The sequence below is a fragment of the Lucilia sericata genome, unplaced genomic scaffold (genome assembly GCF_015586225.1).
Source record: "Lucilia sericata isolate MDLA Ls3-8-SP2 unplaced genomic scaffold, ASM1558622v1 Contig005678F_arrow, whole genome shotgun sequence".
Classification (NCBI taxonomy): Eukaryota; Metazoa; Arthropoda; class Insecta; order Diptera; family Calliphoridae; genus Lucilia; species Lucilia sericata.
This window is the reverse complement of record NW_023997592.1, coordinates 2,098-17,468: the sequence shown is the minus strand read 5'-3', so window position 1 is coordinate 17,468 and position 15,371 is coordinate 2,098. Positions and strand designations below refer to the sequence as shown.

Below are 15,371 nucleotides of genomic sequence, written 5' to 3'. Positions count from 1 at the left end.
TCTATAGTCTAGTCTATAGTCTAGTCTATAGTCTAGTCTATAGTCTAGTCTATAGTCTAGTCTATAGTCTAGTCTATAGTCTAGTCTATAGTCTAGTCTATAGTCTAGTCTATAGTCTAGTCTATAGTCTAGTCTATAGTCTAGTCTATAGTCTAGTCTATAGTCTAGTCTATAGTCTAGTCTATAGTCTAGCCTATAGTCTAGTCTATAGTCTAGTCTATAGTCTAGTCTATAGTCTAGCCTATAGTCTAGTCTATAGTCTAGTCTATAGTCTAGTCTATAGTCTAGTCTAGTCTATAGTCTAGTCTATAGTCTAGTCTATAGTCTAGTCTATAGTCTAGTCTATAGTCTAGTCTATAGTCTAGTCTATAGTCTAGTCTATAGTCTAGTCTATAGTCTAGTCTATAGTCTAGTCTATAGTCTAGTCTATAGTCTAGTCTATAGTCTAGTCTATAGTCTAGTCTATAGTCTAGTCTATAGTCTAGTCTATAGTCTAGTCTATAGTCTAGTCTATAGTCTAGTCTATAGTCTAGTTCATTGGTTGAGTGAGACTAATCCACTGCAGTCCCTTGAGATTGCATTACGTTCGGAATAATTGGTCGAAGCTCGGGTTTAGGATAATGGGTTACCGTACCATAATCAACAATTTTTGTTTGAAAATATAGATGACATTGATCCATCTTAAAGGAATCATGAGGATTTTCCATATTATTTCTAAATAAAGATCATTAGGAGACTCAAATTTAAAATTTTTGTTATTTTCGTTTATTTTTGTATTTATAAGAAGTGAGTATATTAATATTGTTTGTAAATTCACAGCTATTTACATATCATTAAATAGTACATCATCCCGGTCCTATTTTCTGAAAAAAATCACAGATGTTACACAATAATAAATTACAGCTGTCATAAAAATATCCCCACCATAAAAATCATTATACAAATTTTCAAAACACCAATGTAATCTGATTTAGAAATATAAAGCGCGGGTGATCTTGTTTTTTTGATCATAACAAAACAAACAAAGTAATAAAACACAGATCTTTAACAAATTAAAAAGAAATCTTCAAATAACATAAATTTTTCAAACCTATTTGCATAATTTCATCCAACATCTGTAGACCGATATAAAGGTGAAAGGATTTTGATTTACCTTGAAAAGAAAAGTAAAAGGTTTTAGATGTTAATCAACCGCAACAAATTACTCAAAACAACCCTTTATTTTTATTGTTTAATAAAAATAATAAAACATTTTGTTTGTATTTATTAAAAAATAATTACATAAATATTTATTTAAAAAATTAAAATATTAAAAATCCAATCAATCGAAGAAAATTAACATAAATCTGTGCACATAATCGTTCACTCTATTACTTAGACTACAATTAAAATTTAAAATTATTAAAAGAAATAAAAAGGCTAAAAACTAATTAAGTTAAGGTGTATCAGCTACTTTTTGTATAATCCAATCAATGAAATACTGTGTACTCGAATAGACACCAGGTATTTCGGGACGGGCACAACCAAAACCATAGGACACAACACCAATTAAATAGAAACGATAATTGTGGCCATATCTCTACAATGTCAAAAGGTAAAGAAATAATATCATAAATAGAGCATAAGCTGCAAGAGTATAAGATATTAAAATTACCTCGGGTATCATGAGAGGACCACCAGAATCTCCCTGACAGGTATCATCTCTTCCGGAGAATAAACCCGCACATAAAACAGCTTTATCATATTTATTTTCGGCGAAGATACGATTTTGTTGTTTGTAACGATCTCTACATACTTGATTTTCATAAATGGTAATTTGTAGTTCTTGTAGGACGTTGGAAGAGGTACCACCTTCCATTGTTTTACCCCAGCCTACGACGAAGGGAGTATAGCGAACATAGGAATTTTGTCTTAATTCAGGAGTGATGGGCATGCAGATGGGAGAAATTAGTACTTGAAAAAGAAAAAGATACAACGAATACGTTATTTAGATAAATTTGACTTTACATTCAGAGAGAAGTTATTTAAACATAAATTGAAATTTTAAATTAGTTCAGTTCTAATTCATTTCTAGTTCAGTTCTAGTTCAGTTCTAGTTCAGTTCTAGTTCAGTTCTAGTTCAGTTCTAGTTCAGTTCTAGTTCAGTTCTAGTTCAGTTCTAGTTCAGTTCTAGTTCAGTTCTAGTTCAGTTCTAGTTCAGTTCTAGTTCAGTTCTAGTTCAGTTCTAGTACAGTTCTATTTCAGTTCTAGTTCAGTTCTAGTTCAGTTCTAGTTCAGTTCTAGTTCAGTTCTAGTTCAGTTCTAGTTCAGTTCTAGTTCAGTTCTAGTTCAGTTCTAGTTCAGTTCTAGTTCTAGTTCAGTTCTAGTTCAGTTCTAGTTCAGTTCTAGTTCAGTTCTAGTTCAGTTCTAGTTCAGTTTTAGTTCAGTTCAGTTCTGTTGCAGTTCTAGTTTAGGTAAAAATTCCATATTTCACTCAAAATCTGACTTTTCCCTACAAATAGTCAAATTTTGACTTTTCAGTAAAATTTTGCCTTAATTACTTACAATACAATTTCTTACTAAAATCCCACAGAAATCAGACTTTTAAGTACAAACCCGATTTTATACTGCAAATCAGATCTTTTACTTAAATCCAAATTTTCTCAAAAAATCCAACATTGCACTTGAAATTTACACAATTTTAAAACAGTTTCTTCTACTCTATGTTCATTTCTTTGAAAGCTCTGAATTTAAATCATTTACTTTTTCAACTTACCCGAAAACTCAACATTACGTTCTAAATATAAAATAGCAATATCACTATGACCACTTCGGGGAGTATAATCAGGATGTTTTTCACTCTAAAATGAAAATATAAATTAATATTTATTCCGAGAATTCCTCCTAAAAAATACTTACTCTAACAACACGTATATCCACATGACGAGCCTCAGTATCGGTGGTTAAATTATGTTCACCCAAACGTACAAAGGATCTAAGGAAAAGCAAACAATAAATACATAGTAATTTTTATGTTTTAATTTCACTCTTACAAATCTTTTCTCAAACAATGAGCTGCTGTTACCACATGTCTAGCTGTTATCAAGGTTCCACCACACTTAAACGGCGAGACCGATGGTTCATCATCGTAACCGATTAAAGCAATCCAAGGCCAAGCAGCCTTCTTACTCTCCTCACCGACCACTTTTTTCCTAACGGTGTCATTGGTAAAACCACAACCCTCCTCAACGGTAGGCAAACGACGGGGAATTTCATTTGAATTCTTTATTAAGGGAGCTTTGGTCGAAGTTTGTGGTTGGCTGTTGGTGCTGGGACAGCAAACTGCAGTAACTTCACCACCACATATGGAATTTGATACTTGTAAAAATCTGGCAAAGGTTCGATCTTGTTTTTTCATTAGCAATTCTTCTGCCAAAGGTTTGCAATCTCTAATGGGCATACAGATACCCATTTTGAGGTCGGGACCACGACAAGTAGTTTGTCTTTGGGGACGTATTGTTGTTTGCGGTACATCGTAGGGTCTTGTGCAACAGACCTAGAGATAAAAAGGAAAACATTGATGTTTTCGATTTGTGAAACAAAGAATTGTTTTTTTTTACAGTAACTTACCACTGGGTCACCATTTACTCTTCTAGTGCCGCAGGCTCTCTGTGTTAGTATAACGTATTGTTGGACTTGTGTTTGATTATCGTTCTGGATAATATTGGCAATTTGTGGACAAAAGTTTAAAGTAACGCAAGAGCCATAGTAGTTTTCGGGTGTAACACAATATTGTGCTGAAAAGTGGAATTGAAAAATAAAATTTTAAATTTGTATTAACTTTTAGGGGAGGTTTATTTTTTGTAGATAATAGAAGATTCCTTAAAATATCCAAATTTCCACTGGAACCAGATATTTACTTAAAATTTAAAAATTTTCACCAAATATTGAAATTTTCACTAAACGACTTTTTTACAAATATATTTGAATTTTTGCTGAAATACAGATTTTCACTAAAAAAATCCGCTTTTCATTAGAGATTCAACTTTATAGATCAGAAATTTCACCAAAAATTCGACTTTTCACTAAAAATCCGACAATTCATCACAAAATTCCCTAAAAACCTCAAATTTTACTAAAAATATAACTTTTCGCTAAAAATCTGATAATTCACTAAAAAATACGACTGTTCACTAAAAATACGAACTTTCACCAAAAATCCGCAATTTTTACTAAAATTGCAACATTTCATAAAAAACTTGAAAATTTGCTAAAAAGTTTTCAATTGATTTTTTTAATATTTACCTTGTTGTTGTTGGGGCAACACAGGGGTTGTAATACATGCCACAACAATTAATGCGAAACTTATAAATAATTTCATTTCGGACTTTTTTTTCCTAATTTTATTTATAAGTAACTTTTTATTAAATATAAAATTTGTGTTTATTTTTCAATAAATTTTAAATTCGTTGTTTTTATGTACGAATTTATTGCGAAACTGTTTTCAAATTTGTCACATCAGTTAAGAAGATGCTTTTGGGTTGTTTGGCCGGTAAATAAAGTGATCAATAGCCGACTAGTTCTTAGTAGTGGTTACACTAGTAGTCAGTCTATTGTATGTTTGTTGACAGGTTTATTTTTCGATTTCTTGTTTGTATTGTTAAGTACGAACGTTGTGACGTTTTGCTACTAATAATTTCATTAAAATTCTCTAGCTTTTTATACATTCATCTTAACTGAACTGGTTGATTTGTTTTTAATATTCTCTCACTCTTAGACGCTTATATACATACTAAAGATTTGCATATTGCGGCTGCAGTTGATTATACCCTACACCACTATAGTGGGGAGGGTATTATACGTTTGTGCTGATGTTTGTAACACACAAAAATATTGGTCCTACACCCACCTTAAAGTATACCGATCGATTTAGAATCATTTTTTGAGTCGATTAAGACATGTCCGTCCGTCCGTCCGGCTGGCTGTCCATGTTAACCTTGTACCCTACACCACTATAGTGGGGAGGGTATTATACGTTTGTGCTGATGTTTGTAACACACAAAAATATTGGTCCTACACCCACCTTAAAGTATACCGATCGATTTAGAATAATTTTTTGAGTCGATTAAGACATGTCCGTCCGTCCGTCTGTCCGGCTGGCTGTCCATGTAAACCTTGTGCGCAAGGTGCAGGCCGCAAATTTTCAAGACAATTTGATGAAATTTTGACCAAGCATGTTTTTTGGCACAGGGACGAAGCCTATTGAAATCGGTCCATTATTTCACCTAGCCCCCATACAACCGTACCTCCCGATTTGGACTTTTTATGCCATAATTACGTGAAATATACTATTATCTCTCTAAAAATTGGCACAAATAAGTTTTATATAAGTATAAATGACACTGCAGATTTTCGTAATGATGGGCCCTTATTTGACCCTAGACCCCATACAAACACGCCTTCAAAAAATGTCTTAAACGTCTAAAATTGACTTGTAACCATTTGTATCGCAATGAAACTCAACAAAACTAACTCTTATTTAGAAATATATCCTTTTCCCAAATTTAATGAGGATCGGCCCATATTTGACCTATACTCCTATATGAAGCCTCATTTAGAAAATTAGTTTTTTATCAAAAAATTGCTTACATACTTTGCAATTAAGGTAAAATTCAACATAAAAGTTTCGTTATGAAAAATAAAAATTTTTAAAATAAACTCATAGTGTAGGGTATTATATGTTCGGCCATGTCCGACTATACTTTCCTACTTGTTTTCAAATAGAATTGTAGGTGGAGTTGATTAGAAGCAGTTCAAATACACAGTTCTCAAGTACAACTTTGACACCTATATGAACATTCTGGGAAAAAATAGGCGAACTAACAATAGTGGGTGTGGCACATCCTACGCCTAATATTGCTAGCCAATATAAAATGGCGTAAATAAACTTTGTACGATAAACTTCAGTGTCAACATGAAATTTTTTTGCAAAAAGATTCGGACAAGATATAATGGGCGTGTCATCTACAATATAAAGTTAATACCAAACTATAAAAGAACATACAAAATAAAAAAATATTTATTTAAAAAATTTAAAATAATAATAATCAAAACGAACGAAATTACAAAAATAAATAATCTCTCACTCTATTACTTAGACTACAATTAAGATTTAAAATTATAAAAAAAAACATAAAAAAATATTTTTTTAGAGGCCAAAAACAAGTTAAGGAGTATCAGCTACTTTTTGTATAATCCAATCAATAAAATACTGTGTACTCGAATAGACACCAGGAATTTCGGGACGAGAACAACCAAAACCATACGAAACAACACCAATTAAATAGAAACGGTAATTGTAGCCATATCTCTACAATGTCAAAAGATAAAGAAATAATATCATAACAGTTGCAGGAGTATAAGATATTAAACTTACCTCTGGTATCACGAGAGGACCACCAGAATCTCCCTGACAGGTATCATCTCTTCCGGATAGTGCACCCGCACATAAAACAGCTTTATCATATTGATTTTCGACAAAGATACGATTTTGTTGTTTGTAACGATCTCTACATACTTGATTTTCATAAATGGGAATTTGTAGTTCTTGTAGGACGTTGGATGAGGTACCACCTTGTATTGTTTTTACCCCAGCCTATGACATAGGGAGTGTAGCGAACATAGGATTTTTGTCTTAATTCGGGAGTGATGGGCATGCAGATGGGAGAAATTAATTCTAGAAATAACGAAGGGACATAAAGGGAGAAACGTTATTTAGATAATTTTTAAATGGTTTGGAGAATTTTTATGCAGACAAAATTTGACTTTTTTCTAGTTTATTTTTGGTGCAGTTCTAGTTCAGTTCTAGTTCAGTTCTAGTTCAGTTCTAGTTCAGTTCTAGTTCAGTTCTAGTTCAGTTCTAGTTCAGTTCTAGTTCAGTTCTAGTCAGTTCTAGTTCAGTTCTAGTTCAGTTCTAGTTCAGTTCTAGTTCAGTTCTAGTTCAGTTCTAGTTCAGTTCTAGTTCAGTTCTAGTTCAGTTCTAGTTCAGTTCTAGTTCAGTTCTAGTTCAGTTCTAGTTCAGTTCTAGTTCAGTATTAATTCAGTTCTAGTTCAGTTCTAGTTCAGTTCTAGTTGAGTTCTAGTTCAGTTCTAGTTTCAATTCTAGTTCAGTTCTAGTTCAGTTCTAGTTCAGTTCTAGTTCAGTTCTAGTTCAGTTCTAGTTCAGTTCTAGCTCAGTTCTAGTTCATTTCTAGTTCATTTCTAGTTCAGTTCTAGTTCAGTTCTAGTTCAGTTCTAGTTCAGTTCTAGTTCAGTTCTAGTTCAGTTCTAGTTCAGTTCTAGTTCAGTTCTAGTTCAGTTCTAGTTCAGTTCTAGTTCAGTATTAATTCAGTTCTAGTTCAGTTCTAGTTCAGTTCTAGTTCAGTTCTAGTTTCAGTTCTAGTTCAGTTCTAGTTCAGTTCTAGTTCAGTTCTAGTTCAGTTCTAGTTCAGTTCTAGTTCTAGTTCAGTTCTAGTTCAGTTCTAGTTCAGTTCTAGTTCAGTTCTAGTTCAGTTCTAGTTCAGTTCTAGTTCAGTTCTAGTTCAGTTCTAGTTCAGTTCTAGTTCAGTTCTAGTTCAGTTCTAGTTCAGTTCTAGTTCAGTTCTAGTTCAGTTCTAGTTCAGTTCTAGTTCAGTTCTAGTTCAGTTCTAGTTCAGTTCTAGTTCAGTTCTAGTTCAGTTCTAGTTCAGTTCTAGTTCAGTTCTAGTTCAGTTCTAGTTCAGTTCTAGTTCAGTTCTAGTTCAGTTCTAGTTCAGTTCTAGTTCAGTTCTAGTTCAGTTCTAGTTCAGTTCTAGTTCAGTTCTAGTTCAGTTCTATAGATACATACTATTAAAAATCAGACGTTTCAATAAAAATCGAAATTTTCACACAAAAATCAATATTGCAATTAAAGTTTTGAAAAAGTTCAAAACTATTTAAGCTCCTCTTTTGTTTCATTTTCCTTGTAAACTCTGAATTTAATATTAATAATTCTATACATATACTTTTTCAACTCACCTGTAAATTCAACATTATGTTCTAAATATAAAATAGCAATGTCACTATGACCACTTTGGGGGCTATAATCAGGATGTTTTTCGCTCTAAAATAAACAAAACAAAATATATAATCTCTGTTAATATTTGCTGAAAAAATTCCCCGGCAAAAAAAGAACTTACTCTTACAACACGTATATCCACATGACGGCCCTCAGTATCGGTGGTTAAATCAAGTTCACCCAAACGTACAAAGGATCTAAGGAATAGCAAACAATAAATACAAAATAATTTCGAATATTTTAATTTCACTCTTACAAATCTGTTCTCAAACAATGAGCTGCTGTTACCACATGTCTGGCTGTTATCAAGGTACCACCACACTTAAACGGCGAGGTCGATAATTCATCATCATAACCGATTAAAGCAATCCAAGGCCAAGCACCCTTCCTACTCTGCTCACCGCCCACTTTTAGCTTATAGGTATTATTGCTTACACCACAACCCTCCTCAACGGTGGGCAAACGATGAGGAATTTCATCTGAATTCTTTATTAAGGGAGCATTGGTAGAAGTTTGTGGTTGGCTGTTGGTGCTGGGACAGCAAACTGCAGTACCTTCACCACCACATATCGAATTTGATGCTTTTAAAAATCTGGCAAAGGTTCGATCTTGTTGTTTCACTAGCAATTCTTCTGCTAAAGGCTTGCAATCTCTAATGGGCATACAGGTACCCGCTTTGAGGTCAGGACCACGGCAAATAGTTTGACTTTGGGGACGTGTTGTTGCTTGCGGTACAACGTAGGGTCTTGTGCAACAGACCTAGAGATAAAAAGGAAAACATTGATGTTTTCGATTTGTGAAAAAAGGAATGGTTTTGTTTACAATAACTTACCACTGTTTCGCCATTTACACTTCTAGTGCCGCAGGCTCTCTGTGATAGTATAATATATTGTTGGACCTGTGTTTGACTACCGCTCTGGATAACATTGGCAATTTGTGGACAAAAGCTTAAAGCAACGCAGGAGCCATTGTAGTTTTCGGGTGTAACACAATATTGTGCTGAAAAGAGGAATTGAAAAAGAAGATTTGACATTTTTATTAACTTTTGGGGAAGATTTATATGTTTGTTTGTAGATAATAGACAATTTCTGGAAATATCCCGATTAAAACAAATTTCCGCTGGAATCAGATATTTACTTACAAATTTAAAATTTTCCCCAAATATTGGATTATCACTTAATTTAAGGTGACAATGAACTACTGAAACCAGAAGATCTCAGGGATTCACATTTTTAACAATTCCATTAGACACGCTTTCAAAAAAGTTTTTCAGAGCATCATAATCTAGTTAATAAACAATCAGCATACTAGTCGACAGGTTTATTAATAAACCATACATAGACTGAGTAATAGACTAGCCCATAGACAAGGACATATAGCCTAGACAAGTTCAAAGACTAAACAATAGGCTAGTCCATATATTAATAATCAATAGGCAAGTGCTAGAACTAGTCAGTCTATTGATCATTAAACTAGTTAAAATCTTAAAAATATCTAGAGTCTTTAGAAAATTTATTTAAATTTATGGACAGACGGACGGAAAATGGATTAACAAACTTTTATACAAGTGAAGGATATAATAAGGAATTTATTCAAAAAACAAGTAAGAGTTCTATATTCGGCTGTGAGGAATCTTATATATCCTTCACCATGATGTGTTAACAAAAAAAAAAACAGCCAGTACAAAAAATAAAAATACTAGTTGTAAAACGAAAAAGTACCAGAAAGTACCCTTTTAAAGATTTTCGCTCTATCAGGGTGCTGCGAATGTGCATAAAAACCAAAAAGTGCCAGTCATGGAACAAAAAAGTTACAAACATACTTTCCTCCAGATTTGCATTAACTGAGAAATCTTAATGTTTAATTTAAAAAAAAAATCAAAAGGTACTCTTTTCCCCTTTTACATGTTCTCACTTACTCCTAGTTCTACATGCACAATTTCATGTTTCTAGGTTCAATATTATAGAAGATTCGAAAAGTACCTTTTGAAGAATGAAAAAGTACCAAAAAATCCCCTTCTATGTGTTCTCACTTAATCCGGGTTCGCATGATTTATTTCATGTTTTTAGGTACAATATTTTAGAAAATTCAAAAAGTAGCTTTTGTAGAACGAAAAAGTACCAAAAAGTCCTCTTTTATGGGTTCTCACATAATTTCATGTTTCTAGGTTCAATATTATAGAAAATTCAAAAACTATCTTTTGAAGAACGAAAAAGTACCAAAAAGTCCCCTTTTGTGGGTTCTTACTTAATTTCATGTTTTTAGGTTCAATATTATAGAAAATTCAAAAAATACCTTTTGTAGAACGAAAAAGTACCAAAAAGTGGTATTTTATGTGTTACCATTTAATTTCATATTTCTAGGTTCAAAATTATAGAAAATTCAAAAAGTACCTTTAGTAGAACGAAAAACTAACAAAATGTGTTGTTGTCGCTCGTTTGAGTATGAACGAAAAATCTAAATTTTTGACGAAATTTTCAGAGTGTGTTGAATAGTGTTCTTCCCGATCGTATGTCTGATAGAATTATTGAAGATTCGGATTTCGCAGATATCTAGGGTCTTCTGAAAACTGATTTCAACATACACACGGACAGACAGACGGACAGACAGACAGACAGACAGACAGGCAGACAGGCAGACAGACAGACAGACAGACAGACAGACGGACAGACAGACAGACAGACAGACAGACAGACAGACAGACAGACAGACTGACTGACAGACAGACAGACAGACAGACAGACAGACAGACAGACAGACGGACAGACAAACAGACATTTGAAAACAAACTTAACTAAAAAAGGCAGTAGATGGACATCGCTAAATCGACTTCGACGCCTATAAGGAGTTGCAAATTGAATTTGTACCTCATAAGGACACAAAATTAATATTTTTTTAAATTATGAACAGCTATACCCAGTGTGCTTAGCTATCCTAAAAACAATCTATATAATTAATAGACAAGGCGATTTTTTGTGACCCCTTTTACTCTTATCGTATATATATTGGTCGCAGATATATAGTTTTTATTTTTACATAGGTACATATTTTTATAATCTGAATTTTTTAATTCAATTTCGACTAGGGACATTTTTTATTTTGTATGAAAGTAGCCACGTCCACTATTGATAATTCGCCCATGTTGTTCCCATGTTGAGAGCTCCTACGTGCTTTAGTTTCCCATATACATATACTATATATATGGCAGATGTAACGCCCACTATTGTAAGTTGATATTGGCTAGCAATATTAGGTGTGGGATGTGCCACACCCACTATTGCTAGTTCGCCCATTTTTCGCTTAACAGAAAATATTTTCTTTTTCTTTTGTAAAATATAAATTATTTTCTGGTTTTGAAATACAATTAAAAGTGTCGAAAAAAATAAACAATTAAATATAATATTAAGTGATAAGAACAACTATTAACCCCATGCTATTAACCCCGTATTTTCGTCTCTAGAGAATAAAAAATTTTGTTTGACAAACGTTTCAGTATCGCCTATGTACAACTATTTGTACACATTAATTTTTATATATACATATATTTAGATAAGAATAAAATTTTAAAGCATGTTTAATAATTTCATTTAATAATGAAAAAGCAACTCAAAGTTTTAAATTTATTTTGTATATAATATTTACCTTGTTGTTGTTCGGCCAACACAGTGGTTGTAATACATGCCACAACAATTAATGCGAAATTTATATTCAATTTCATTTCTGATTTTTTTAAATTTTATTTATAATTAATTTTTTATTAATAATTTTTGGCACTTAAAATTAAATTTGTCTTTATTTTTCAATAAATTTTAAATTCTGTTAAACATTTTTTTTAAATAAATTTAGCCACCAAGTTTTTTATTTAAATTTTTTAATTATCACAATTTTTCAGATTTTACAAAAAAAATTTTCGTTGCTTTTATGTACGCGTTTATTGCGAAACTGTTTTCAAATTTCTCTCCTCAGTTAAGAAGAAGCTTTTGCGTTGTGTGACCGGCAAATATGTATATTGGGCAAAAGCCGAATATGTCTTAGTAGTGGTTACACTAGTAGTCAGTCTATATATTGAGTTGTTGTTTGTATTGTTAAGTACGTAAGTTGTGACGTCTAAATTGAACCGGTTGTATTGTTTTTATATACTCTCTCTTTAAACGCTTGTTTTTAATTAAGGGACTTTTTCACAAGACTAGACTATAGACTACACTGTAGACTAGACTATAGACTAGACTATAGACTACACTGTAGACTAGACTATAGACTAGACTATAGACTAGACAATAGACTAAACTATAGACTAGACTATAGACTAGACTATAGACTAGACTAGACTAGACTATAGACTAGACTATAGACTAGACTATAGACTAGACTATAGACTAGACTATAGACTAGACTATAGACTAGACTATAGACTAGACTATAGACTAGACTATAGACTAGACTATAGACTAGACTATAGACTAGACTATAGACTAGACTATAGACTAGACTATAGACTAGACTATAGACTAGACTATAGACTAGACTATAGACTAGACTATAGACTAGACTATAGACTAGACTATAGACTAGACTATAGACTAGACTATAGACTAGACTATAGACTAGACTATAGACTAGACTATAGACTAGACTATAGACTAGACTATAGACTAGACTATAGACTAGACTATAGACTAGACTATAGACTAGACTATAGACTAGACTATAGACTAGACTATAGACTAGACTATAGACTAGACTATAGACTAGACTATAGACTAGACTATAGACTAGACTATAGACTAGACTATAGACTAGACTATAGACTAGACTATAGACTAGACTATAGACTAGACTATAGACTAGACTATAGACTAGACTATAGACTAGACTATAGACTAGACTATAGACTAGACTATAGACTAGACTATAGACTAGACTATAGACTAGACTATAGACTAGACTATAGACTAGACTATAGACTAGACTATAGACTAGACTATAGACTAGACTATAGACTAGACTATAGACTAGACTATAGACTAGACTATAGACTAGACTATAGACTAGACTATAGACTAGACTATAGACTAGACTATAGACTAGACTATAGACTAGACTATAGACTAGTACTATAGACTAGACTATAGACTAGACTATAGACTAGACTATAGACTAGACTATAGACTAGACTATAGACTAGACTATAGACTAGACTATAGACTAGACTATAGACTAGACTATAGACTAGACTATAGACTAGACTATAGACTACTAGACCTATAGACTAGACTATAGACTAGACTATAGACTAGACTATAGACTAGACTATAGACTAGTACTATAGACGAGACTTAGACTATAGACTAGACTATAGACTAGACTATAGACTAGACTATAGACTAGACTATAGACTAGACTATAGACTAGACTATAGACTAGACTATAGACTAGACTAGACTAGACTATAGACTAGACTATAGACTAGACTATAGACTAGACTATAGACTAGACTATGACAGACTATAGACTAGACTATAGACTAGGCTTTAGACTAACTATAGACTAGTCTATAGTGTAGTATAGACTAGAATATCCGCTATACTACACACTAGAAATTAGATTTGACCATAGAATAGACATTTGTAGTTACTCCATTTTATACGTGAAAAAAACTTCAAAAATCTCTAAATGTTGGTAAAAATCGCCAAATTTCCCGCTAACTGCTAAAACGGATTTTCCCGTAATTGCCATTTCAAAAACGTTAGATTTGATGGGAAAACGTCAAATTGGCAACAGTGACTACATCATGAACTGGTCCGAAGACTAGCCCCAGACCATATAGAAAAATACACCTAAGTAGAATACTATCAGACCTGTTGAGCGTATTTTTCCGTAGAGAACGTTAATGGTAAACTTAAATTCATTTGCATGGAATTTTCCAACCGGGTTGGAATTTTCTAAAGTAATCACAGATGTTACACAATAATAAATAGAAAGCGCGGGTGATCTTGCTTTTTGATCATAACATAACAAACAAAGTAATAAAACACAGATCTTTAACATAATAAAAAAGAAATCTTCGAATAAAATAATTTTTTTAAATATATTTGCATAATTTCATTCAACATCTGTAGACCGATATAAAGGTGAAAGGATTTTGATTTAACTTGAAAAGAAAAGTAAAAGGTTTTAGATGTTAATCAACCGCAACAAATTACACATAACAACCCTTTATTCCCTTATATACCTAACAAACATAATAAAACACATTGTTTCTATTCAATAAAAATAATTAAATCTTTAGAACAAATTTTATTTAAAAATATGAAAATAATAAAAATCAAAATCAAAAAAAATTTAACATTAAACTGTATAAATAATCTCTCACTCTATTACTTAGACTACAATTGAGGCTTAAAATTATTAAAAAAATATAAAAAAAAACAGACATAAATATTACTTAAAGGCAAAAAACGGCCAAAAAAGGTAATAATTTAAGGAGTATCAGCTACTTTTTGTGCAATCCAATCAATGAAATGTTGTGTACTTGAATAGACACCGGGAATTTCGGGACGGGCACAACCAATACCATAGGATACAACACCAATCAAATAGAAACGCACATTGTTGCCATAGTTCTAAAATAACAAACAAAAAGAAAGAGTTTATTTATTAAATAATCACATAAAAGATCTTAAACTTACCTCTGGTATCATAAGAGGACCACCAGAATCTCCCTGACAGGTATCCTTGCCACCGGATAGTACACCCGCACATAAAACAGCTTTATCAAATTGATTTTCGGTAAATAGACGATTCTGCTGTTTATAACGATCTCTACACACTTGATTGTCATAAATGGGAATTTGTAATTCTTGTAGGACATTGGAAGAGGTACCACCCTCCATTGTTTTACCCCAACCTATGACGAAGGGAGTGTAGGTACATAGGATTTTGCCTCAATTCCGGTGTGATGGGCAAGATGGGAGAAATGAATTCTGGAGGGACAAACGTTATTATAAATATTGAATTAATATCGGTAATTTCGAATCTTTTCGGATAATTTCAGTTCGTTCTAGTTTCAGGTTCTAGTCAGTTCTAGTTCAGTTTTCTAGTTCAGTTCTAGTTCAGTTCTAGTTAAGTTTCAGTTCAGTCTAGTTCAGTAGTTCTAGTTCAGTTCTAGTTCAGTTCTAGTTCAGTTCTAGTTCAGTTCTAGTTCAGTTCTAGTTCAGTTCTAGTTCAGTTCTAGTTCAGTTCTAGTTCAGTTCTAGTTCAGTTCTAGTTCAGTTCTAGTTCAGTTCTAGTTCAGTTCTAGTTCAGTTCTAGTTCAGTT

The 15,371-nt window shown here is 32.5% G+C and overlaps 3 protein-coding genes across 3 annotated transcripts; all 3 read right to left on the bottom strand.

The window, feature by feature from the left end:
* Positions 1-1,350: 1,350 nt before the first annotated feature.
* On the bottom strand, positions 1,351-4,681 carry LOC119615531 (venom protease-like). The gene is made up of 7 exons (XM_037971545.1): positions 4,285-4,681; positions 3,610-3,776; positions 3,033-3,535; positions 2,899-2,974; positions 2,756-2,840; positions 1,655-1,953; positions 1,351-1,579 (listed from the first exon to the last, which is right to left on the bottom strand). The coding sequence occupies exons 1-7, from the start codon at positions 4,358-4,360 to the stop codon at positions 1,436-1,438; spliced, it is 1,350 nt and encodes a 449-aa protein (XP_037827473.1). The 5' UTR covers positions 4,361-4,681; the 3' UTR covers positions 1,351-1,435.
* A 1,359-nt stretch (positions 4,682-6,040) lies between these two features.
* On the bottom strand, positions 6,041-11,984 carry LOC119615530 (venom protease-like). The gene is given in 8 exon segments (XM_037971544.1): positions 6,041-6,349; positions 6,416-6,625; positions 6,627-6,715; positions 8,014-8,098; positions 8,175-8,250; positions 8,310-8,812; positions 8,886-9,052; positions 11,696-11,984. Coding segments are annotated over 8 exon segments (1,350 nt in total). The 5' UTR covers positions 11,772-11,984; the 3' UTR covers positions 6,041-6,205.
* Positions 11,985-14,323: 2,339 nt separating this feature from the next.
* Positions 14,324-14,974, bottom strand: LOC119615532 (proclotting enzyme-like). Its single transcript, XM_037971546.1, has 2 exons — positions 14,743-14,974; positions 14,324-14,676 (listed from the first exon to the last, which is right to left on the bottom strand). Exons 1-2 carry the CDS (start codon positions 14,944-14,946, stop codon positions 14,533-14,535), a joined length of 348 nt encoding a protein of 115 aa, XP_037827474.1. The 5' UTR covers positions 14,947-14,974; the 3' UTR covers positions 14,324-14,532.
* Between the last annotated feature and the right edge of the window lie 397 nt (positions 14,975-15,371).

Bases quoted from the DNA above. Each gene is read 5' to 3' on its own strand.
- LOC119615531 (XM_037971545.1), bottom strand. From the start codon at position 4,360: ATGAAATTATTTATAAGTTTCGCATTAATTGTTGTGGCATGTATTACA. The intron at 2,975-3,032 runs GTAAGAGTGAAA...GCTTTTCCTTAG, and splicing joins CATTGTTTGAGAAAAGATTT to ATCCTTTGTACGTTTGGGTG. The intron at 1,954-2,755 runs GTAAGTTGAAAA...TTCTTTTTCAAG, and splicing joins ACGTAATGTTGAGTTTTCGG to TACTAATTTCTCCCATCTGC.
- LOC119615532 (XM_037971546.1), bottom strand. From the start codon at position 14,946: ATGGAGGGTGGTACCTCTTCCAATGTCCTACAAGAATTACAAATTCCC. The intron at 14,677-14,742 runs GTAAGTTTAAGA...TTGTTATTTTAG, and splicing joins GTCCTCTTATGATACCAGAG to AACTATGGCAACAATGTGCG.